This window comes from Corvus cornix, chromosome 7 (genome assembly GCF_000738735.6).
Source record: "Corvus cornix cornix isolate S_Up_H32 chromosome 7, ASM73873v5, whole genome shotgun sequence".
Lineage (NCBI taxonomy): Eukaryota > Metazoa > Chordata > Aves > Passeriformes > Corvidae > Corvus > Corvus cornix.
The window spans coordinates 6,499,211-6,525,551 of record NC_046337.1 but is presented as its reverse complement, the minus strand read 5'-3'; the positions used below and the strand labels follow the sequence as shown (position 1 = coordinate 6,525,551).

Below are 26,341 nucleotides of genomic sequence, written 5' to 3'. Positions count from 1 at the left end.
AACTTCTCTGCAAGGCTAAACGGGCTCAAGATACAGAGCAGCAGCTCTGATGTCTGTCTAAACAGAGGCTCTTACAGTTGTTTGTTTCTGCAAAGGCTTTTTAATAACAAAGTGAAAAACCTACTACTCTTCAGCATTTAATGATGACTACGCCTGCACTGCTGCCGCCTTGAGCTGGTTTAGCTGGCTCTAGATTGGAGGTGAGGGTGCCTTTTCTGTTGCATAAATGTGTATAAAGGAAACCCTGGCAGTGCAGTCTAGCTGGCTGTGCAAATCACCAGGACCTTAGGCAGAAAAAGCTGGAGTTTTTGGTTCATGGCATTGGAGAATCATAACACCACCCACTCTCTGGAATACATCTTGGTTAAAGACTTTACTGGTGTAGCTGCAGCTGGACATGTCCTCCTGGTGTAGCTCTACTGGTGAAATGATGTCTTCCTGTCAAAGATGGCACTTGAGAGCTACGCATGGAGACTGCTGCATGGGAACTGCATGATTTTATTCCTCATTAGGAGAGAAACCATACCATTGTTGTTATTCCCCACAGAACTCAGACCACACCACTCCCACTGAAGTCTGTGTTCTTTGGAGTCCCAGAAGAGGTCTAAGTTCTGTGATCAGGCTAATTTAATAGGAGAGGTTTAATTATTTGATACCAGAGGAAAAAAAAATAGAATTACTGACTTTTGCATCCTTTCCAAATCTGACATTTCCAAGCAGGTCTGTAATGGCAGTCTCAAAGGACCTGTGCAGTCCCCAGCACAGCCAAAGGATAACCTGTTGCTAAGCAACCAATATAAGTGTGCTGCTCAACATTTATTTCATTTGGAAAGGAACGTATTCTTTAAGTACTTCATCTTAGCTACTAAGCACAAAGAGTTTTCCACTTGTTTTTCTGTAGCTGTGCACATGTGTAAAACAGCCAATTTGCACAATCAAACGTGAAATTCCAAGAACAGGGGCCAGAGAGGAACATGAAAAATGGAAGGTATAAAAACCTGGCACGAGTACTTTAGCCCTTTCTGAGATCAGCATCCTGAATTTGCCTCTTTGTGTCTTTGTTCATCCTACTTGAAAATGGGCTGCCTCAGAGCATGGATGTGGCAGAGCTCTCTGCAGAGCTTACCAGTGTTTGTTGATGCAGCCTCTTTTGAAGACGTCAGGGTTTTCTCACTGATATGAGAAAATACTTTTCACCCCGATAAACAAAGGCCAGAACTGGACAACAAATTTCCATCCTGAAGACTCCAAATCTCAGATTCTGCACTTGTTTCAGAAAAGCAGCTAAATAGCTTCAGAAAAAAGCACTTAATGCCCTAAAATTTTCACTTTAGTGCTTGTCCCTTCAGTGAAATAGAACCCTACAGATCCGCTAGGCTTGTGTGTGTGTATCTGAAATCAGCCTTGGCTGAATAGTCTATAGCTGGATTGTCCTTGAAAGAGTTGTTAGTCATGTTTTCAGTTTAGAGTAGGTTGGATGCCTGCGTAGCTGAAGAGCTTTTTGTTCCTAGTCAGTGAAGGTCTTTCTGCTGCTGACCCAATGGATCATGTTGGATATAGACAGCTATCTCAGTGCCCTTCGATCAAGTGACATGGATCCACATTCTGCCTTCAACTGGTATGGTTTCCAAACGATGTGTTTTGTTAAATGAAATGCAGTGTGGGAGTACTACAGTGTTTGCAAGCTAAGCTGTGTCTTGGGAGCACTAACTAACAACTAAGGCTTTTTTTAGAGCTGAGGAAAATTAAGCTCAGTGTTGAAGAAATGCAGCTGAGCTCTGCATGGAATCCTGCAGCTTTGGTGACTGAAGAATGTTGGTGTCTTAGACTAGTCAGGTGCACAAATCTCTCCCTGCCCCTCTCCTTCACTTCACTCTGCTTTCTATGCTAAAGCAGGGAATTGTCTTCCAGACATCCCTTTATTGGAGGACTCACTTTAGGCGTTTGCCTCCCATCCGTGGATTCATGATGCGGAGTTCCCAGAGCTGAATCAATATTTCTTTCTTCTGTCAGCTCTAGTCCATGCAGGAACACTGCTGTCAACAGGCTGACATTGCAGTGCCACATCACACAGCATGGCTGTCACATTTGGGAGCAGGAGAGCAAATTTGCTGCTTAACCTGGCAGCCTGGTCACGAACAGATTGATTTTGGTTTTGACACAGAAATAATAGCTGTTTTCAATCCCAGAGTTTTGATCTGTTAAAGTAAATTGTTGGCTGTCTTGCTTTATTTGGGGAAATACTTCCCCAAAACTTCTGCTTCCTATTTCTTTCGAACATTCAGTCTTCAGTGACCTCTTGCTGCAGAGAAGTACAAGATCAACCAAACAACCCTGGCACAAGAAGCTGGCATGAAAAATAACTCTTAAGAAAGTTATCTGACCAAATCCAAAGCAGACTTGCTTAATGAGTGAACAAGTGCAGAAATACAAGAGTCTGGGGGTTTCTGTCAAGCCCAAATAAAATAGGGAAGTCAGGAAAAGGATAACACAAAAAAGGCCACTTATTTTTCAAGATACTTGATTTCTAGTTGAAAGATTTGCAGCAGCATTTCATTTTGGAAAAAAAAAATCAGCATTTTTCACAAAAAATAAAATCAGGGAATGGTTAACAAACACTCACAAGAGGACGTTGTGTGAGTAACATACACTGAAATAAAACTACAGGGGGAATAAATTACAGACAAAAATACAGCACAAATAAAGAGCAAGGGTATCTTGAGCAAAGAAGTGTAATTCTAAATTGAGTAAAGGGCAAAAGATGAGATGTAGTTTCACAGGAAATCTGAAATAGCTCCAGTTAAGCTTAACTTAGGATGCAGAAGCTGTTATATTTGAAATACATCTATGTATCTATAATTGAGGCATCTTGAGAGGCTGTAAGCACCATTATGCAGTAGCTTGTGTAAATATCCTGAGTGAACCAATGATGAGGAGGGGGAATATAAAATGCAGAGCATAGATTTGGCTACAATTCAGTATTTTGGAGGGGGCTTAATACAACTTTAAAGAAAATGCAAGAGAAAAAAAGAGAATAGATGAGGATGTGTGACTCTGCCAAGGGCACATTATATGCCCTCTACAAATTATTTCACAACCTAACATGGAGAAAGAAGGAAATTCAAGTCAGAACTTTTAATGTATTTATTCTAACTCAATTTTATTGAATTATTTTCGACATTTTAGAGTCAGTGTGAAATAAATCCCTTCATGGTGCCAATATAAACAAGTATTTTCCCTTTGCCCTCGGTCAGCTGCAGTTTATGCATTAACAGGGACTTTTCTGCTCGAAATCTTTGTTCTTTTGGGGAACCACCCCTCTGGAATTAGGCTTCTTGGTTGGCCACTGTACCTCGTTCTCCTGATAGGACAGCAGGTGGATCTGGACAGCAGCCAAAGCTAATGACCTGTGACCCAGGGACAGGAATGATAGCAGCACTGACACAGAAAACATTAGCATTGAGGGAGTATTTCTCCTCTGACACTTCAAAAATGAAAATTGATATTCATAGCCACATTCTACCTAAGGAATGGCCTGACCTAAAAAAGGTAATAAGAGTTTAGATATTCAGTGCCTTATGTTATCAGCAACCATTTCTACCAATGTGATTTTTGAAAGAAAAATGAATGAAGGTTTCTGTGGTAAATATCTCTAGGTTTTAGTCTGTTTTTTTTTTTTTCCAGCTGTAAAATATTTGTATTGCACTGTTTTGCAAAGCAAGAGTCCCAGTCAGAAAGGGATGTAAAACTGGACTTTTTATTTATTCTGAAGCAATTCTTACCGTTCTCCTTGGGTTTTTTGAGACCCAAAATTTGCAAATGATAAGGTATAAATTCCACTTTCTTGATAAAAATAGAGATGTTCTGTTTCTAAATGGTATTCCCTTTTGTTTTAAATAAAATAAATAGTCAAATATTAGACAAGATTAATGTTAACTAAGACAAATTCATTCCCATCTTACACCCAGAGGCATGAGAGTCATTAACTTCAGTTGGAGTGGGGTCACTCTAAGTACAGCTAATTGATGATGATAATTTTACTAATATCTGTTATTTCTTCAGTTACTGGAAAGAAGTAGCTTATTGTATTTAAAATAGAAAACCTCAGTTGTCAGAATACTGAAGCTATAAGTGTTAACTTATTATTATTTTAGTAGTAGTAGTATTCAGTGATGTAAATTTATTCTTGTCCTCAATATTTCTCATGATCCTGTGAAATGTATTTGAGAATGAAAAATGTCATTTAAGTTTTAATGTAATAAATCTGAAAGGGTTTCATATCTATTATCTCTATACTTCTGTGATTTAAGCAGTCCCGTTTCAGTCAATATTATAGAGAGAGCAGCTGGGAAACATAAACAGCATATTAGAAAAAAAGTCATGAGAAAACCTGGCATTAAAAACATACATAGGATTATTTCTTCATTAGTCATGAAAAACATCATTATGCATAAACCCTCCTGGAAAGGAATGTTTGTTTCCTTGTTTATCTATGAAGGTGTTTATTAAAATCTATTTGAACCTTTTATTTGTAATAATAAGAGCTCCTGATGAAAAACACATATACACTGGATATGTATATAGGCTACAGATACTTTTAGAATAATTATGTCTGTCTAAAATGGATAGGAATTTAAATATCCAGACTACAAAGACAGGTTACTTTTGCTTGTTGCAGATTTTGTTGTATTTGTTTGTACAATAACTTCATAAAAACACCCATAAGTTTCTTCATTCTGATTTTATATGGTTTTTTAAATGTTTTTAAATATCTTTGTCTGTATGTACTTTAAAAGGGCAATACATTCACTGAGATAAAATAACTCCAAGAATTCCTTGATGTTCTAAATTCACTAATGCTAGATGCTGTGGGCCAGCACTGCATTTCTTTAAACACAGATAAAGAGGCAAATACCAAATTTTTAAAATTTAATTTCCACCTGCTAGGTTTTTTTCCCTCTGTTCTGAGTGATTCAATGGTTTATTAATGGGCTCAGAGTAGAAAACAACTCTCAGAATTCCCTGGAGTCCTCTGGAGATTCAAGTCATTAACACAGATCTCTCCATTTCATGCAAGGAAAACCAATGAGGCATCTTAACATGCACACTTTTAGTTAGTGCTAAACTTCTCTGTCTTGTTTCCAGCTTTGTAAGTACTGGACCTTCAACCTAGAAAATTCTATTGTCAAGATACCAGTTTAACAGCCTAGGAAACTATCACAAGTATAAAAAAATCATAGAAAAGAACAGATAAGGACTGTCAATACCTACAACTAATACCTGAGGGGAAGAAAGAATAAAATAAGTTCAAAACCAGACCATTGAGTTTCTCTGTTGCCTATGTGCTCCTTCATTACCCATTTAAGGTACTCGTTTTCTCCTCAGCTTACAATTGCAGTTAGCATGGTTCTAGTTTAAAGTCCTCTTTAATTGTCACTCATTAAATTTTCCCTAAATTTCAGTATTTATATATATGTATAAACCTATAAATGTACACATTTAAATAAGATCTACATAGTTAAGCAGAGAACACAGCCCCAGTGGCTGCATCTCTGGCTGACGTCAGGAGGTTTGGCTCTGCACAGCCACATTAGGAAAGCTCACAGTGGCATTAAGTAATGATTTGGTATCACAGGAAATTCAGGACTGTATCCAAATTGTTTACACTTCAGTGAAAGAAATGCCTGCTCTTACTTAGTTTCCTTCTAAATGTTTCTTTTTTGGAGGAATGGGAATTCTGAGCATTGTTTTCACTCAGAGATTTCAAGAGTTCATTCTTAATGGATAATTTATGAAAGTAAAAGGAAATCAGCTTCTTATGTAGGTTTTGCGTTTTTTGCATGAACAATTCTGAATCTCTCTAGAAGAATCAATGAGCATCTAAGCTTCCTTTTTAGCTTCTCTTGCTGTTTAAATATTAATAGATAAGAGGCTGACCTTCACTCCTGCTGCTGAATCATGGAAGCTGAAGAGTGGAATCAATGCATCTTTGTGCTAATGATTAACTGATCACAGATTGGAAAGTTGTCAGCTCAATTTCCACATTGCCAGATGCTTAATTTAATATTTTCTGTGTCAAAATTATTTCAGTTGGAACCTCAATGTAGTAAGCAACTTTAAGCATTTTTAAAGCAGTTGTTTTAAAATGATGTTGAACTGGGAGCTAAAGTTCCAGATCTACAAACACTATTAGTCCAGTCCAGCTACACTTCAGCACTTCTGAAGTCAGTGAGGCTACTATGGCTCAAAGCTGAGCATGTATAAGTGTTTCTCCTGAATTAGGTATTTTTGTAAGAGCTACAATTTTATTATTATTATTATTATTATTACTATTGCAATTATTACTATTATTACTATTACTACTGCAGAGAGCTAACTAGCACTGGCTTTCTCTTCTTTCCTCCACAGAGATATGGGTACGGTGGATGGGTGCAGCTGGATCATCACTGCAAGGTTTGGGCTGTTTGGTGCTCAGAGCTGATCTTGTGTTGTCATCAGGAACACAAACTCACAGTAGATCTATTAAGAAGCAATTCAAGTGGCAATAAGATTGGCTTAGTCTCTGATACAGATTTCCCTAGAGGTCTATTTTCTATGAAGTAGTATCAGTCCAGTCCTACCATACCTCAGCAGAACCTTTTGCCTGAAAGATGAAACTCACACTCTCTTGTATGAACCAGCATCCATTCTTCTTCATCATCTTGTTTTAACACTTGGAATGGATAGCTCTGAGAATTTCTTTTCAATAAGATAGGTCAGGCTAAAGCAGATTACATGTAGATTTGTTTTTAGTTAAATGCAGTCATCTGTATGAGAGGCAAACCCAAAAGGAGCTGGTATTTTAATAAACAAGAACAAGCCATCTGTGGAACCAAAGCATGGATGGCACAGCTTTTTGGGATACATGGCAGCTGCAGGAAGGAGACGATGATTGGACACATTTCTGGCGATTGTGTTACAGGTCTGATGCTAAAATTCTGTGCTAAAAATAGTTTGCAGAGGAAGTTTGTGGCAGGTCAATAATGGCCTTACATGCTCTGCAGAGAATTCTGTCTGGCCTACTTCCATCTGGAAATTTTGCATGACAAAAAGTGCATGGCAAAATAAAATCCTGTTCAGACATGTGGAGCTGGGGATGTTAACTCTCAAGACTAAATAAAACCCAAAGGCTTCTCATATCATTCTGTTAAAAAGCAGCAGGGTCAAACTGGAAGAAAATAATTTTGTGCATGTTTGAAAAGTGCAATTTGGGATGTGACTGAGTAGTTTAGTGATGGGAGAATTTTAAATGTGGTCTGCTGAACCTTAATTTCCACATAAATTAATTAAAACATTAAATATTGGATAATTTTTAGAACAGGATAGAGAAATGTAGAACAGAATGGAACAGTAAAGTCCATGTCATCTATTCATATGTGATGTAGTGCTTGGTTCTACTCTGCCTTTTTCTCACACCCCAAATAATTTTTTGTTTATTGGACAACCTGCATCAATGCGCTAAACTTTTCTTAATGTATTTGAGTGTATGGCTACAGTAAACCTTTCAGGTTGGAAAACAAATTTTACAAGAACCTGGTATTTCACATGGGGATCAGGACCCTGTAGTTGTAATATTTCAAGTAATTTTCACAACCTGTGATACAGCTAACAAGTAACTTGACAGTTTGCCAAGGCAGCACACATAGATTTGTTGAGGAGGGCTTTAAAATATTCATTAGGGCAGTATATTTGTGAATGATGTATGAAGTTAATAATAAATTCAAGGTTAAGAACAGTTTGAGTTCTCAGAAGAAGGGTACAGAAACCCCTCTGGTTGAGCATACCAGTAGTAAATATTCTGATTTAACAGATTCTTTTCTTTAGAAAAATTGACAGAATCCTAAGTAAGACCAATTTTGTGAGGAAAAATAAAGTGGCCTTTGGAGAGAGAGCAAATTCTCTCTCTCAAAGGGCCCAAAAACTTTCACTTAGCTCCTATTTACTGGGAAGGTGAAGGAAGAGCTACTGTGTTTTCTCGTGTGGTTTTCAGTTTTTAACTGCAGATGGAGTTTGTTCTCTGCCCAGTGCATCTGCTGCATGACTGCCCTCACCCACTCCACGTGCACAGCATCAGGGCATCACCTTTCTTTCCATTTACCCCTACAGTAGATGAAAACAACAAGAAATACGCAGGGCTGGCAGGTGTTGGTGAATTGTATCTCACCCATTTGTGCCAACAGAAGTCCTGTTGTGTCTCTACAAGTCTGTAGCAGCTTGTGGGTACCCCTCATTGTAACAGACAATTTGCTTATGTGGTGACACTGTGCCTACTCAGTCTCTTTGAACAATTCACACATCAAGCAAATATGAAGTTTTAAAATTGTCCGTGCTGATAAAGGAACAGTATTAAATTTCATGACTGTGATAACATTTTGAACTTCCTAAGTCTGGAAATTGGTGGCATATGAGAAAGGTTTTACACTAATTCAGGTCATGGGCTTATACTGTGTTTAAGTTTTGTTTGAGATTTTTCCCCAAATTCTTCAATATTTTTCTTCTTCCGAAGGAGAAAATGTAATCTGAAGACAACACAATAGGTCCCCTTTTGTCTCAGTATCACTGATGATAAGAAATAACTGGACTGAAATTAACTGAGTTGCACAATTATTTCTGTAGTTACTGGAATCATTGTGGTGCTATCGACTTTAAAAGAACACATACATACCCAAAGGGAAAATTTAGCACAGATTTAATTAGAGCATTGTTTTGAGGTCACAATTTGGTTTGAGGATAAACTTGGATTAAGGTACCTGATATCTTTTCCAAATAGAGTGATGTACATTGCAGAAGAAAGGGGATTTTTAAAATTATTCTGAAGAATTAAATCTGAACTATAAATGACTGTCTTATTCATGTCTATTTTTAAAATAGTTTTTGTTTAAAAATGCCTACTGAAAAAAAAAAAAAATCAAAATTTTGCCACTGAATTCCTGTAAGGAGCACAATATACTCAAGAGACTGTAAATTAGCAGGTACTACTTTGTCACACTTATAATATATGAAAATGTCATTTCACAGGGACAGGCAAAGATGATGAAGGATGGAAAGGTTTTTAGAGTTATTCAAGAGAACTGCTGGGACCCGGAAGTACGGATTAAAGAGATGGACCAGTCAGGTACCTCCACGGAGGAATTCAAATCATTGTGCATCATTTAGAGTAACAACTTCTCTGTCAGTGCATCTGAAAGTGCTCAACAACAATATCAAAAAAAGGGTTAGCATACTGATTCATTAGCTTAAATCTCTTGAAAGTCATTGGAAACTGATATGTTTTATGCTCAGATGGGACCTGTTCCCATAACTTTCCTCATTTTCAGGAGAAATTTATTCCCCACATGACTTTATTAATTTTGGTGGGATTTAAGGCCATAAGGAACTTATTGGCATAAGTAAGGATGACTGACCATGGACTTGAAAAGGTACCATACCCTATAGTTAAAAAGTGATTCACATAAAGGAGGAGGGAACCCTTTCATTTTTGTTCCATATGTTAAAAATATTCTTCTTACACATAGGATTTCTTGTATTTCTTGTTTCCTTTTCTAATACATTTTTTCTGTTTAGCCATGTTGCAGCTTCATTCTGTGTTTTTGCTGGAGGACTCTGAGCCTAGAGAACTGGTACAATTACTTGTCAGAAAAGGGAGCTTTCCTCATTTAGAAAGTTAACCAGATGCCAAATTTGCAAATTTATTTTCCATCATGTTACATGCAAGCAATTACTAAAATTACATACATGCAATTACTAAATAAGGCTGGTAAGATGGGAGACTGAGGATGAGGGAAGGAACTTCTAGTCTGTTCAATTATTTTTGCTAGTTCTTATTAACACTGTAGCTCCACATCACTCTTGTAAGAGAAATATTAAGTTATTAAAGATTATTTTTTCTTAGATTGAGGCCTGAATAGTTCCTACATCAGTTTCCCAGTAGACACAACTTGAATATCTTCTCCAACTTTTCATAAGGAACAAACACCTGAATTGCTTAGAAGAGGATATATTGTATAAGTAGCATGTTCATGATTATTGTTTCCTCCTCTCAGGCCTTATCACCCTCTACAAGTACATGAAAGAGGTTGTAGCCAGCTGGGAGTTGGTCTCTTCTGCAACATAAGAAGTGATAAACAAGAAGAAATGGCCTGAAATTGTACCAAGGAAGGTTTAGTTTGGATATTAGGAAAAATGTCCTCACTAAAAGTGTTGTCAAGCCCTGGAACAGCCCTGGTGGAGTCCCCATCCCCGGAGGGATTTAGAAGACGTGTAGATGTGGCACTTGGGGACATGGTTCAGTGGTGGGCTTGGCAGTGCTGGATTAATGGTTGGACTTAATGATCTTAGAGGTCTTTTCCAACCTAAATTACTCTGTATTCTGTGTAAGGAGATACTCTGGGTAATTCTTCTTAGGGAGGTTTAGTGCAACACATAGGCCAGCTTGGGAACTCACCAGATAGTGGGCAATTTATGTAAACACAACTTAGATAATTTTCATCTACTTCATTTTCACCTACTTCATTTTCACCCTGGAAAAGCAGTATTTCAAACTCCAACCATTAGACATTTAATGGGAATGCCAGAAAGTCTTTGCAAACTCTGAAATATGCTGCCTTGTCACAGAATCATAGAATCATGCTTTGACTAGACTGCAATGTTTCTCTGAGTTAGCTCAGGGATTTTGGGGATTACTGAATCACTCAACTACAGAGTGGATCATAAATAGCCTTTGGGCATCTTTCTCTTTCAGATATTTCCCTCAGCACTAATGGCAAGTTTCTACAAAACAGTTGTGCTTCATATATTTGTTGTAGACAAAGGGAAAACACAGGAGGATTTTTTTTTTCAAATTTTTGCAGCAGCTCTCCAGAAAAGAAAATGTATCATAAAAGCAACACTGCAACATTTCTCCATGAACTAAACAGTGCTCGCTTGGTTAAAAAAAAAATCTAAACCTGTATGTTACAGCACCATCTGGTGACTTGTGCCCTAAAAATGTCCCTTTTTATTACAGCACTCCAGACATACAGGCATCAGCCAATTAATTATGTGGGGGGGAAAAAAAAGCCTTGCTGTTTTTCATTCTTTTATTCTTACTGCTCAGCTAATGATAAAGACTATGGACCACATTTTTTCCTTTTTGGTTTAGAAAGCTGTAGCTACTTAGTCCAAAGACTGCTTTCTGTAACACAGGCTGAGATAGATTATACCCAAAAATTTAACCTCCAAACACGGTGTAATTTTGGGACAAAGATGCAAGGAGTCTCCCAGCTGAACAAAATTTGAATCAGTCATTGAAAGGTATTGTTAACTCAGAGATAACTTATAGCTTGGTTGCTAAAAGGCTTTGTTTGTGCAATGCCCAAGAAATCTTGCCAGTAATAAGAAATGGTCTCCAATGGACCAAAGAGACTCAATTAGTTCTCCTAATCATATGCCCTAGGTCTAATTGATGTACATACTTCTGTCTTCATCCACTCAATAAAACAAGCTATCCATGTAACTCAATAAAACAAGCTGTAAAAGTAATTAACATCACAGTTCTGTGACACAAATCATCACAGTTTTGTTTGACAAAATGTATCAGTTCACCCTAACTGTCTTTCCTTGTTATTTTCTTCTTTGTAAAACCCTCTGAAGAGGGTAAAAAAGTACAGGCTTTTCTGTGCTGATTCTTCTTCCTAAAGCTAATGTCTAGGAACAGTCAGCTTGGAAATGTACCTTTAAGGTTTATATTAAGTTTGCTCAGAAGTGTAAAAATGGATTGAAAGCAGATACAAGGCTTGTTGTGGAAAACATGGAGAATGTTCTCAACAGACTAATCAAGTGTCCATATTGGTGGATAATCCAGCTTGGGCTGTACTTCAGTATTTATGTAATTTTGCAGGCCTAATCCTTACCCCTAAAACTGTTGCTGCTGTACACAATATAATTAATCAGATCTTGTAGCAATCTGAGTCAGCCTCTCCTCTTGTTTCCTACTTAAACTTCCGAGAAGGAGGATAAAACATTTTGTTAATCATTCAAGTGCTTTGGCAAGTCATTGTCTTAGAGTTCTCCTAGAGTTCATTCTCCTAGAGTTTTTTCTGCCATCTTTTTTCTAGTAGTTTCACTACTAACAACCAAGTTAAATTTTTTAAAGCATGACAAGATATGTGCAAAAATACTACAAACAGACCTAAAATTAAAAACAAAAATACATTTTTGCATGTAACTATTTTGTGAAGCCCTAATTATTGTTTATTGTTTATTTTGTTTGTCTGCCAGGTTTGTTGTTTTCACTCCTGTAACCTGTCACACACAAAGTTATGATACAGATTTGTGTTTGAACAGAAACAAAACAACATGGACTTAATTATTTTTATTTTTAACATCAAAGTTATTTCTGAAAACAGGCAGATTTTCTTATGTTTACAACCTCAGTAGTCCAGACACAAGACTAATGAAACCTAACACAATACAGCTTTGGGAATACTTAGAAAAGCATTGTTTAATAACCATTGTTAACATAATGTTATTTATCTTTGAGCTAATTCATTTCTTTATTTAATATATATGACAAATGTGACCCCAAAGTAAACTCAAGTTAGTGAATTCTGTTGGTTTAATGTCACTTTGAGAATAATGTTAAATAGCTATTTTGTTTGTGCATGTGCATACTAAATACTTCTAAAATCAAAAAACTTTATTTCAAAAATAATCTAGCAGGAGTATGGAAGTGCTTTTTTCTGTCTGCTTACCAACAATATTCAACTCCTAATAAAGTGATGCACTATGAGATTCATTGCTATGATCCTTAATTAAAAAGATAAAGAATCGATCCATGTCACTGTTAAATCAGTCTTTCTCATTAGTAAAGCTTTACATTCTGCCTCTCAAACCAAAGTACTTTTTAAATTGTAACATTTTACCAAAAACAGACAACAAAAAAGGAAGCATTAATATTTGCTTTTTCTTACTCAGGAGTCACAGTCCAAGTCCTGTCCACAGTCCCTGTGATGTTCAGCTACTGGGTAGGTTCCTACTAACATATTTCATAATTCATATGTGGCAACATTTTTAAAACACAAATGCATCCTCCTACAAATTAGGTGTTTGAAGGAGTCCCTAGAATTGTTCTGCTGTGAAAAAGAAAAGGCAAGAAAGGAGTGCAGGTATGAGAAGACGTATGCAGGATGTCCTGGCAAAGCTCCGCACCGGAGCACACACAGTGAGAAAGGACACGACAACAGCTGAATTTCTTTTGGGGGCCTTATGGGGGCAGCTGGAAATGGAGAGAAAAAATTTATACAGCATGAATCCATGGTTAGCAGACAAACATATATGTACAGATTCCATGAAAGCTAGACATCAATCAGTATTTTTTCATTAAAAAAAAAAAGACATAAAAGATGTATTTCTGGCTTTGTCCCACTTTATTTTAAATGTGGCATAGGACTCATTAACCTAGAATGCTTTGAATCTTAAAATTCAGGAGCAAATTTAAGTTCCCATGATCCCCACATGGTGATCTTGAATGCTTCAAAGAAATAAAAACAGGCTGAGGAGATAAATCACAGCAAAATGCAGCTCTAAATACATTCTCAATGTGACTATTTAGCAATGTGTACAGGTCAAGATGTTTATATGGATATGTGCATTAAGAACCATTGTGTTAAGCCCACATAAAAGAAGTACCATTGATATTCAGAATTTCTTGTTAGTGACATCTCTTCAAAATTTTATTCTAGTATCTAAGGAAATATTTTCCATTAAATATGTATTCGGGGGGGGAAGACCAGAGATTGATTGTGTGGATATTGCAGTTTCTTATTAGAATTATGGCTGTTATCTCCTTCTGAATGCAAGAGAAGTTTGCTCAAGCTTTCTCTGTAGCATTTGCATGCTCCAGCATCTCACATTTCTTATTTTTCCTCAGCTCCAGTAATAGGAGAGTAAATATTCATTGCTATGTAAAAAAATTATATACTGAGGCTTTTGCACTTGGATAAACAAAACCAGGGGACTGCTTTACACAGAAGACCAGGTACTTATGTGCATCAGCACCCTGGGCTTTATTACATTCATCCTGAGCAGTAAAGGCAACAGCAGTTGATAAAATATTCAAGAGAAAAAGCAGAACTGCACCCAGAGGTTTTTAAGTGAGGCAGAATTTAGCCCTACTGGTTTTTAGCTATTCAGAACTGTAAAGTAAATTTGGGTTCAAACCCTGTCTATCAGTTGTTTGCAGTGACATATATCCAATGTCTTCCAAAGGTGATAACATTTGAGAACTATATTTAAATGTACTGTTCTGCTTCATATCTTACCAGGCCAAACCTCAGGATACTTTAGATCTCGCCCAGATATTAAATAATGACTTAGCAGCTACGGTAAAAAAGTACCCCAAGAGGTTTATTGGGCTGGGCACATTACCTCTGCAAGCTCCAGACCTGGCTGTGAAGGAAATGCATCGCTGTGTGAATGAACTTGGATTTCCAGGAGTGCAGATAGGATCTCATGTCAATGAGTGGGACCTGAATGCCCCAGAGCTGTACGATATTTATGCTGTGAGTAGCTGTTGCTTTCCTTCTTTGGGGGAATACTGTGATATGGAATTCTGTCTAAAAATACCTTGGAGCACATTTAGTCATAATTTGAGCCTTCCAATCTGCTTAGTGATCAGAGACACTCAGCTTTAATTGTAAATAATAGTTCATTATAGAACATAATGACAATAATGTAACATAAACGTTCTGGAATATATTTTATAATAATGAATAACAAATTTTGGTTTATTGTATGAGTTCTCACTGTAGATCTGCCTTCTTGATTTGTGAGGATAAGTGCAGTAACAAATAAAGCATTTCTGCACTGTTTGCATTTGTTCAAGTTACTGTATCCAATCCTATTGAAATAATTGATAAAACTCCTTGAGATTATCAGAGATACTTATAACACCAAAGTACCACACAGAACTATGTAAACAGGACCAAAAGTTCCAAACTGAATGTATTGATTATCAAGTGAATTAATAGATTACATTTCTTAAATAGCCTGAGGTCCAGATGAGGGTGGTCATTTGTCTAAATTAGGGGCTTAATCAATGCACATTCTGAATCTGTTTCTCAAGTTATTAGCGCTGTCACCTTGGAATTGATTCACAGAGCTTATTTTGCAGGATGCTCAATTTATTCAAAAGCTCTGTTGGTGCAGCACCTGGATTATTTGTTCTTATGGCCACATACAGTCAGGTATCAGCATCTGCTCTTGGAGATGCCCACATCCATGGAATCACAGCATGGCTGAGGCTGGGAAAGGTCTCTGGTGGCCACCTGGAGCAACCCCTTGCTCAAGCAGGGCCACCTACAGCCAGATCCCAGGACCATGCCCAGGTGGCTTTTAAATACCTCCAAGGATGGAAACTCCACAATCCCTCTGGGCAACCTGATGTTTCCTGATCTCCACCGAACCTTCTCTTCTCGGGGCCAAACAGTCCCAGTTCTCTCCGCCCTTCCTCACAGGAGAGATGCTCAGTCCCTTCATCATCTTTGGACTCTCTCCAGTAACTCCATGTCTCTCTGCTGCTGAGATCCCCCTCTTGTTCTGGGATCTCTCTCTTATACTGTACATCTTTCAGCTTATGATTCACACATGTAGGAAGTAACCACTATCATTTTTAGAAATATCTGTGGATAATACAGATTATGAAATTAAGCCATATTGGATAACGAACTTCACCAAACTACCAGGCCAGTTATTGAATTGCTATTTTTACTTTACAAATGTAGATGGAAATTATTCTCCACGATCCGAAAGTTGCAGCTTTTATTTATGCATGTATGGGTAAATAAACTCAAATTTTTCAAATGTGTGATAATCTCCTTAGCAACAAGAGCATGTCCAGAAATACATCTGACAAAATGAAGCTGTTAAATCCTGGTTAAGCATATGAATGACTCTGATGACTGTGTATTTAAATTTAAGCACACAGTTAAATTACACAGTCAGTCAGCATCCAACACTGTTCTTCTGTTTTCCTTTCCAAAGATGTCAGTAGTTTTGTAAAAATTACCATACTTGCGTAGAGATGGATTATTGTTCAGAATACAGCCAGATTTTGAACTCTTAGGAAGGATTAGGAATATTTTTTACTTTTTTAAAGTCAGGCAGAGGACCAAAGGAGACAAATGTAGGGCAACTCAATGAAGATTTCTGAATGCAGCTGGAACAATTCTGCAAAACCAGCCTAAAATGATTCTATAAGACATTACAAGTATTCATCTCATATGTGTAATGTAACCAAAAGAATGTTTGCTTAAACTGAGTTCTATACTACAGGATGGCTGAAAAACATAACTGGAAAAGCATTTTTGTACTGCATTATTCTGAGAAACACTTGGCTTAATAAACAGATGATATCATCTATGCTTCCAGTCCTGTAGTCACAGGAAGAGCTGTGAAACTGGGTGAGGAGTTCAGAATATGGCCCAAAGGAGTAAATATAGCCAACTATTGTTTATAGTTCTTGCTTGTGAGCCTATTTTCATTACTAGTGCTACTGCTCAATACAGATTTCCAGGTCATTTAAAAGCATGACTAAGATCTAAGATGCATTTTGGTAAGATTAGTCAAGATTTAGACTTTTTCTTTTTGCTGCAGGCTGCTGAGACATTAAATTGCTGTCTCTTTGTGCATCCCTGGGACATGCAGATAGATGGGAGGATGTCCAAATATTGGTTTCCCTGGCTAATAGGTACGTGTATATTTACTTTTCCTAACCTACATTTATGAATTGGATTATGCCCAGGAGATTGTTGCCAAGTAAAACACAAGTAGAGAGAAAAATTACATCTTTTTTTTTGTCAAACTTTTTTTTTACATCTAGTATTATGATTAAGTCTGTTGTGTAAATTCAGCAGCCATTTGTTTCTAAACTTGTTTAATTTCTCTTTTAAATACTTAGAATTAAAATTATTCACACTAGCAACAGAATATAGTATTCTCTTTTGTCCCAAATACAAAGAACAGATAACTAGGGAGAAGTGAATCATCTCAGAAATGAGCTCCTCAAAAATAACAGGAGTAAATGAAGGAGTAAGCAAAACCAAACATTACTCCCTAGAATCTCTTGGGTTATCTCTTAGAAACAGGTTGATCAGAGAGGAAATAAATCTTTCAACTGTAGCTGAAACAACGTGTACTTTAAAAGCTCTCAGTAGATGTAGGATATTGTCTAGCTTCTGGTTTTTCCCCATCTGATTGGCAAATCATAACACTGAATAACAGCAGAAGAACTCTGCCACCCAGAAATGCTTAGATATAATTCTACCCTCATGTATTTTGTTCTGCATTGGTTTGTTTTGCAGGGTTTCACACTGCCACCAGTTCTGAAACACATACACAATATATATATAATGCACGTTCTGCTTGGAAAATCTTGCTGTCCCAATCACCAGTGCATTATCTGACAACAATATCAGTTAGTCTTAATCAGAACAGGCTCAACAACACAGATTTAAGAAGAAAATAAAATTATTGCATTTATTTAACAAAGTGTAAATTGAATACTTTCCCACTAAGCCTAATAAGGCTTTGCATCTGAGCATATGGTAAAACATCAATAAAAATTACCTTTAGAGGTGGATAGGTGTTGTTTCCCCCATAGATGAGGGGAACTCAGTTCCTAATTTCAAGCCGGATGTCTGAAGTTGGGTGTTTAAAATGGCATGATATTCTAAATATGTTGGGTGTGATCAGAAGCTGAGGCCTGCTATAGGAACCTAAATTCCTGTTCTGTTCCTAACTCTGGGCATCCAACTCAGCCAGTAGCAAAGAGAGAGACAGGTTATTTATAAAGTGTAGGATCTGGCATCACATCATAACTGAACCCCAAATCCATGTTGGAATATCCATCAACATATCTGCCCCCCTTTACACGCAAAAGAAACCCACAAGCACAGGTGAGAAGGCAAGCTGGCATATTCCAGACTCGTCTTTAAGCAAGGATAACAGGAATCAGGCCTGTACTGGGTATTTCAGGACATACCCAACCTGCCTGTCATCTGTCCTAATGGTATAGAGTAAAAACTGGACTGAGAATTCAGAAGATCTTCACTTCCAGGCCTGTGTCTTCATTTCAGTTAATTACAGTTCAACTCAGTGTCCCTCCAGCAGAAATAATGCATAACCTTTGGCAGCTGCCCTGAAACTATTACTTTTTCAGTAGACTCAAGGCTAATGGAAGAAAATTAAAATAACATTTAAAAATCAAATAGGAAGTTTAAAAAGTAAAGCTTTATATAATTAAGCTGTTTTTCTTCTTAGGCATGCCAACAGAAACAACCATGGCCATTTGCTCCATGATTATGGGAGGAATTTTTGAAAAATTCCCTAGGCTGAAAGTTTGCTTTGCACATGGAGGTGAGTAATGTACCATGTGAAACTCCTGTTCTTTGGCTGAGCATGGCACAGTTGTATTTTCTGGTATCCCAACTAATGGGGTCACCATGTGAAGCCTGCCACTAACTGAGCACTATTACCCCAAAGAAGACAATCTCATAGATCAGCTGCTTTTATGAACACTCTCCAGCCTGCAGGGTTTGAACTGGTACAACAGCCTTTAAGGGAAACAAGGAGGAAGGGGAGGCAGCAGGTGGTTTAAGGAAAGGGACAAGGAAGCAGCAGGAGGAATTTGGGCATCAAAGTAGTGAAGAAGTGAGAAAAACAGAGAAAGAAGCTAATGAAGGTAAAGGAATAAAAAGCTGCTGGTGCAAAGCACTTTCTTTCTAAAGAGCTGACGGTAAAACTTATGGATCTGTGGTCATAATGTGGCTTTTTTCCCCTCCTACACATTTTCAGCTGCTGTTATGAAAAATTCCTTCTTGCAGGTGGAGCTTTTCCATACACAGTGGGGCGAATCTCCCATGGATTCAATGTACGCCCTGATTTGTGCGCCATGGATAATAAGGTGGATCCAAGAAAATACCTTGGCTCATTTTACACAGACTCTCTTGTCCATGACCGTGGGGCACTAAGGCTGCTCACAAATGTAGTAGGAGAGGTGAGTTTTAATGCTTCCAGAAGTGGGTGAGTCCTTCTTCAGTTAATTTTCTAGGAAAGAGCAAAAGGAGAAGAGAAGAAGAAAGCAGGAACAAGACATCTTCACCCAGTGAAATAAACTGACGGGCTTCTGCCATGGTGATAATGTTTTTACTATGTGGTTTTATTGAAATGGTAGGTTTAATCCAGGAAATCATGCATTGTCAACCTTAGTTCCATGAGGCTGGTTCCTTCTCTAAGCTTGTTCAGGACAGGACTTCAAGCAGAGACTGCTTCAATTTGGAGCCTGGTTTTCAAATGGCTTAATTTTCAAATTCAAGTGCATGCTTGAAGAAATCAAAGTGTATTTCCACTTGGGAAGCTATAGACAAAAAAAAAATCAGTAATAAGGAAAGATTCTGTGAGTATGTCAGAGAGAACCATTATGGGTTTGCAAAAGTATTTTAGTTGTTTGTAGAGAAATCTTTGTAGGTTAGCAAACCATTTAAATGAGGTACAACATGGGGCAGAAAAATCCTAAAACATTCAAATAATCTCTCCTCATTTAGTAAATGCTCAGGAAAGGGTTGAAGACGGCACCATGCCAGCTTCCAATGGATCACTGCAAATCAATGAGACCTGTTGTTGTGCTTTGATCTCTGCCCCTCACGGAGTATCTGCAGCCAGAGGCAGATACCTTCCAGATGTCAAATCAGAAATACAAGCTCTGACAGGGATTTTCTTGTCTCAACAGCTGCAGTCCTGTTTCCTGTACATCAGTGTATAGGTTCACATGGTATGGAGCTGTTGCTGTCATCAAGGCCTCTTGTGTGACTGAAGTTCACAAACACCACTCAGCTGATTGGCTTTTTTCTACAGAAAAGAATCTGTTGATTTCCCATTTTCATCTCTAATACTATGAAAAGGTTACTGCAATAAACCTGTACTAGAACTGGTACAGAAGTGACTTGCCTAGGCCAGACAAAAATAACAGTGCAGCACTATTGCTTTCTTTATTGTGGTACTTTGAGCTCAGGTATCGGACTGTAAAATCTGTGGGTTTTCAGTTCGTGCTGCACAGGAAGTCTGTAGCTTTGCGGCTGGGCTTCTGCCTGCAGCTCCCCTGCAGGACTTGTGCCTTTTAGGAAAACTTTGCATTTGAAGAGTCATGGAAAATTCAACCATGTGACAGCAAACTACAGCTTGAAACAATAGTATGGAAACTTTTGTGAAGTGTGTATGTATGTACAATACAGTAACACTGCAGCTCTAAGGAATGGAGACAGAATATCTTTTTTCTCAAACCCACCTTGAACCAAAAATAGGTTTATGGAAGAGCCCCATAAAATGTGCAAAGAAACTGCCATGGAGCCTAATTCCATTAGAAATGGTAAGATAAAACCCAGGTCAATTTACTTTAAAAAGATCTGCTAATAAGCAGTTAGTATTGGAAAGTTCTTAGAACATTAACTCAGGTGGCCATCTCTGTGCCAGGGGTGAAGTTCTAGGCACCAAATGGGTTGCTAATAAAAGACTAGGGCTCCAGCCCCATACTGATTTCTTTTAATTTCTGTTACCAACCTCTAAACAGCAAATATATCATGGTCCACAGCTCAGGAGTTTTTACTATGCATTATCTTTTGAATCTAACTGTAGCTTAGAGTAAGCAAGTGGCTTTAAGGTGTTTTTTTACAATAGATTTTAAAATTTTTCTCTGTGTGATGTGCACATTCATTTTACAAGACACCCAAAGGCTTATGGAATAACAGTCCAACATTTGTCTCTGTTACCTCCTTTTCTGAGAAATCTCCCAAATCCAGACCACGTTCATTCTAAGTATATTTTTGTTACACATGCAGTTCCAGTACACAAGGATGAGTCTAGCTCTTGAATTTTAAATTGCCAGTGCAAGGAGAAAAGATCACTCACTTGTTTCTTTTTATCCATTTTTAAATGCTGGGAGACATGTTTTGCCATTGTTGAAAAGACCTTGGTAAATTAGCAGCTGTGTGACTCAGCTTGGCTGAGACCACAGATTCATTTTGTGATCTGAATCTGTTAAGCTGAACTGTAGATGTCAAGAGCAAAGCAGGAGAGAAAGTACAACAGGATGCTGAATCCATTGCTGAAGAATTGAACTTTTTTTCTGTTTGAACTTGTGTAGAGCACAAGTCTCAGGGCACTTCTGCTTTAGAGTCAGCTTTGCACCTCAAGGCTGCTCTAAACTATTGCTGTTGTGGGAAAGCTGCTGGCTTTGCACCACACTTTGTTTTTCTCTACCTTTCGTCCTAAGAAGCTACCCATAGACTCTGGTCCTTAATCATGATTAGTCTTTGCAACTGGAATTCAGTTCTTAGAGGAGAAAGAGATTATGGACTGTAATTTGATAATCTAAAAGTCACTCAGCATTAGCCTCTCTGGTGTCTTGTTTATTTTGTCAACAGACTTTTAAAATTAAGAGTCTTAACACAATAACTTTGGCCAGCATAGTACACAGGATGTTGGCATCTTCTTTAATTGTCCTCTGAGAATTTTGAGCCCTTAACAGTACGGCATTGGGTGGAATCCCAATGCTGAAAAATCATGAGTCAGACACCCAAAAGGTATCTTTACCTTTTACTCATGATTTAGCACACATGAGAACTTTTTCTCTTTTTCATAGCCTAGGGCATCTTATCCTTGAAAACAAAAACATTCATATCACAATCTCAAACTTTACTTTATAGCCACGAAGATTAAAAAGTTCCCTCTTTTTCTAAGGAAAGTTTACATTCTCATGTAACACTGTTCCATGAGTCAAATGCTTAAAGAACACCAAATATCTCAGCACTTTTAGTGCAGTCATGTGTTGGCAGAGTAACACATATAAGATTAATAAATGCTGGGCTAAAAATGATGTGATGGAGTCTCGAGGCTGACACTGTAACTTTGTGAGCTGGAGGTTTGAAATAGGCCAGCTCTCCAGAGAGCAGCTCAGAGCTGTGCAGGAAGGGCATCAGCGTGTGTGAAGATGTGCTTGGCCATGGCTTTGGGTCCCTGGGGAGCAGCCACTGCCTGGCACCAGCGTGTGGCGTGCTGGCCTTGAGCTGATCAATGTTAAAATCCACTGACAGCTGCGATGAGTCGTGTCCACTTAAGCTCATCCCTTCTTAGTTTGGGGTGCAGGTTAACTGGGGATGGAAGCAGAAATACACATTTCTGAGAAAGAATTTTGTAAGAGTGCAGAATCGCTGCAGTCCTTTGCTCTCCCCGTGATGAGGTAGCATGAGGGGAATACAAATAAACACAAAATCCCCAACGTTGCTGGCTATAAAAAGTGAAGAACTGGGTTGACATGAGATTAAATGATTCAGTGCATCTCTGCAAAAACTTCCCCATGGTGATTCCTCCAGAGCCATCAGCCAAAGGCAAAGCACTCTCTGGCCAGCAGTTCGAGCTGAACTGGTTATAGTCTTCTGGACTTTTTTTCAGGTGTATCATGGTAGTAGGAAAGAAGGTGAAATTCAAGGCAAATACAATTTTTCCTTATGTAAGAGGATGAAGTCATACTTAAAGCTTTTTGAGATTCATTTTCAGATTTTGGTCCCTATTACTGTGAAAAAAGTTGTGCTGAGTAGCAGGGTCCACTGAGGTTAATCATTAGCCCCATGTACCTCTCTAATAGGAGAGATGTGCTAATTAAGGAATCAATCTCCAAGTCTTCCAGGGAAAATTGACTTTGTTGATATTCTTTGGAATAATATAACAGTACATCCCTTATGCTAGGAGCATTATTCATCTGCAGAGGCTTCACAGCACTTCTCTGAAGCTGATTCTCTTTAGCTGATTGCTAAAGACAGGTATTGCAACCCCCATTTTACAGATGGGTGCAAAACTGAAGCTCAAAGAGTACAAATGAACAGCCTAAGATCACTGGGAGCACAGCAAGAATGCTGCTCCCAAATTTTTCTTACTGATTTACAGCTCTTAACTTTACTACTAATGAATAGAGCCCATGATTAGCTGTGAAATACTTCCACATAGAGGGAAAGAAAAATGAATCTATATTTTTCCTGTGAGGGTGTGGGATTTCTTTGTGGTTTAGTATATAAGAGATGTAAATAAGGATGTACAAACCTTTCTTACCTGATTTTCCTGACTTTCCCCAGTAAACAGCTGGACATATTCTGTGTTTTCTTCTGCTTTACTTAAAAATCCATTTTCTCATGTAAGCCTGCTATGTTTTTCAGTTGGGTTTTTTTAATCATAAAATATATGACATTTGTTTTTCTTATCTGAATAAAGCATCTTGGCATTTAATTGAATATTATAAATAAAAGAAAATATTTAGCTGCTCAGAAGTGCACACATCCAAATCTATTTTGTTTAATCTATGCTTAGAAGTCGATTTATTAGACAGAGGGTATAAATTCTCCTATGCTAATCTTGTGGCAAGTCTTCTATAATAAATTAGAACACAACAGTATGGGATAGAACAATAGAAGGTGTCTCTTCTATTTAGATTTTGGCTAAAGGTTTGTGTAGGTTCTTTCAGAGACTTTTGGGTGACATCTAGTGGAGATTAAAAAAAATTTTTAAAAGCATTTGACAACTAAGAAAAACAAACCATTTCAGAAAATAAATGAATGGTGTTCCCTTCACCCTGTTTCAGTATTGAACTCTGGTAACTGAGCTCAAACATTATAACAAGTGCCCAAAATTCATCATTTTGACTTCAAATCCATGAGACATTTAAAAACATACATTTTGAATGAAAACTGTGGGTTTTCAAATACTCCTATCTGCAGGAGATGACGCCTAAAAGAAAACAGACTTTTGATAAAATCGAGAGGGTTGGCAGTATGCACTCTCCAAGGCAGATAAAATGGGGAAATAGCCTTCCAGAGAGAAAATGAACCTATAAACAATGTGGTCCTATTGAGGATCTGCCCGTTTCTTTTCATCTCTGATAACAGGGATTCTGCACAGAGATTTTTATTGAATTTTCTTTTCACTGGCTTGCATTCAGAAACAAGGCATATCACATCACCCAGATCTTCAGATACGTGTTTCAAACCCGCAGTTAATATCCAGTCCCACTCAAAGACAATGACATTTTAAAAAAGCTGCAGACTTTCAGAAATATATGAAATTTTGTAAATAAGATCTAGGTTTTGTTATCTGAAGTTGGATACCAGTTAAATTAAATTAAATTAAATTCTTAAAGAAAAAAAATCAGTGTTTGTAGTAATTCTCCACTGTATCAGGTTTTCAGTAGTCCCCCATTGCCATTATTACATCTTTGAAAGTATCACTGGGAAGATAATTTTTATTGTTTTCTATTTCTTATTACACTTATTACATTCTTCTCACCCATAGATAACTTTAATTTGTGTGCATGTATTTAGCCAAAAATTTCAAATTCAGGACTGCAAATCCAAGCATCTTTTCTGAGTTTGGTGGAGAACTTCCTGAGATTCTTAAAGAAATGTATCCAAAAAGTCTTATACAAATTTTGTACTCCACACACCAGTGCAGAGCATGGAATGAGTAAATCAAAACTCAGAAGGAAGAATTCTGTGTATCCTTTATTGGCCATTTAATTATGGCAACACTTAACCAAGATTAATCACTGCATTTTAGGCAGACCACTTGCAGGGGCTGTTACCTTTCAAACCAGGACCACAGTACAGAAAATCAATCACAGTACAAAAATCCTAATTGTGCTTTATTCACCCAAGCAATAGATACTCAACACAAATTCATCCAATAAACTCTTGAGTCTTTGTTTTCAGGCTTTGTTCTTTTCCTAGTGGAAAATATGATCTTTGTATTCACTTTCATAATTAATCAGTCCAATACAGACATACAACTTCTTGTAGCTCATTATACATTTCAAAAAGCATGTGCTCTATTGTTTAACATTAATTTTTAAAAAATTTAAAATCTGAAAAAATTAACACTTACGAGTTTAAAATATAATATTCATGTTAACTTAATATTGTACCATGTTAGTATTAATATTATTTAAATGCTATTGTTTAATGTTACTAAAAATGTACAATTTTTTTTTGTTGCCAGGACAAAGTTATTTTGGGGACAGATTACCCTTTTCCACTTGGGGAACTGGAACCTGGAAAATTAATTGATTCAATGGATGATTTTGACCATAAACTGAAGGTATGATTTTTATATTTGAGGGGGTTTTCCCTCCTTTTTAAGTCTCTGGATTGAGACATGAGGTCAAACACTGAAAAATCGGTGTAGTACACTGATTTCTGCAAAGACTGGAAGAGACCCTTTAGAGTCTTTGCAGCAGTTCCTTTTAAAGCACGAGTAAATGCATTTGAGTTAAATATGAGTTAAGCGCAAACATAGATACATGTTTTGTTTTTACAGGATAAACTCAAGGCTGGAAATGCTCTGGAATTTTTGGGTCTTAGCAGAAAACAATTTGAATAATCATGAAGTACTAAAGAGGCTAAACTTCAGAAATAACACTGAATCCTTTGGGATATTTCTACTGGCATGGGCAATTGTACACATGAAAAATAAAACTGACAATTATCTGACAGTCTCCTGTTATTTCCAAAACAAAAGCCAGGATACTGGAAATGAGTATGCACAGGTATTGCCTGAGGATTTAGGCTGTCTTTAAACAATTCTGAAATCCCTGCTTTCATAACAAAGGAGAGATTTCATCTTTTGCAGTTGTAATAAGAATCTCTGAATTATAATTAATGCCATGTTACTAGGACTTGATTCTTAGGAAGGAAAGAACTGAGAAAATTATGTACCCACTATATTTCTGTCTTTGTTATAACAGACAAACAGAATTTGAAAGAATCTTAAAACAGAATTTAAACAATGTTGATGCCCAATAAAAGGCAACATTCACCTTTATCTACTGCTGGAAAATGCAGCACACCACACTCAGCTCAGCACTGCTTTGTCAATGTTGTGATAGGATGGAGAAGGTCTGTGTCGGGACTTTACATTTTAGCTGCCACCTACACCACTGGGAACTTATTCATCAGAAACAATTTGAACAATATGGTTGTAGGTGCAGAAATAATGTATTTGTGTGGGTAATACTTGGTGTGTCACTGTCGCAATAAATACTAGTGTTTACCAACAGTAGGGGTTAATGTTCTATTCCTTACATAATGCTTCCTAAAAGTAAGGTAGGATACTTTAAATGTTGAAGTGTTAATGCCCTATCTAGCTTGAGTCCTGCTATAGGAATGGAAAGATGGTTTGCTTTATAGACTATTGATTGAAACAAGTTTTCATTATTATCCAGTGAGTGCAA

The 26,341-nt window shown here is 37.4% G+C and overlaps 1 protein-coding gene across 1 annotated transcript; it reads left to right on the top strand.

Moving 5' to 3' along the window:
• The first annotated feature begins 3,425 nt into the window (after positions 1 to 3,425).
• ACMSD (aminocarboxymuconate semialdehyde decarboxylase) lies at positions 3,426 to 25,603 on the top strand. Its single transcript, XM_010407134.3, has 10 exons — positions 3,426 to 3,549; positions 6,409 to 6,453; positions 9,058 to 9,154; positions 12,994 to 13,043; positions 14,343 to 14,579; positions 16,672 to 16,765; positions 18,337 to 18,432; positions 18,900 to 19,072; positions 25,111 to 25,209; positions 25,429 to 25,603. The coding sequence occupies exons 1-10, from the start codon at positions 3,427 to 3,429 to the stop codon at positions 25,489 to 25,491; spliced, it is 1,077 nt and encodes a 358-aa protein (XP_010405436.3). The 5' UTR covers position 3,426; the 3' UTR covers positions 25,492 to 25,603.
• Positions 25,604 to 26,341: the final 738 nt, after the last annotated feature.

What these genes read in the sequence shown, in the direction of transcription:
- ACMSD (XM_010407134.3), top strand. Translation starts at nt 3,427, where the DNA reads ATGATAGCAGCACTGACACAGAAAACATTAGCATTGAGGGAGTATTTC. An exon ending in AATGGCCTGACCTAAAAAAG is followed by an intron (nt 3,550 to 6,408) that starts GTAATAAGAGTT and finishes TTTCCTCCACAG; the next exon opens with AGATATGGGTACGGTGGATG. An exon ending in CTGTGATGTTCAGCTACTGG is followed by an intron (nt 13,044 to 14,342) that starts GTAGGTTCCTAC and finishes ATATCTTACCAG; the next exon opens with GCCAAACCTCAGGATACTTT.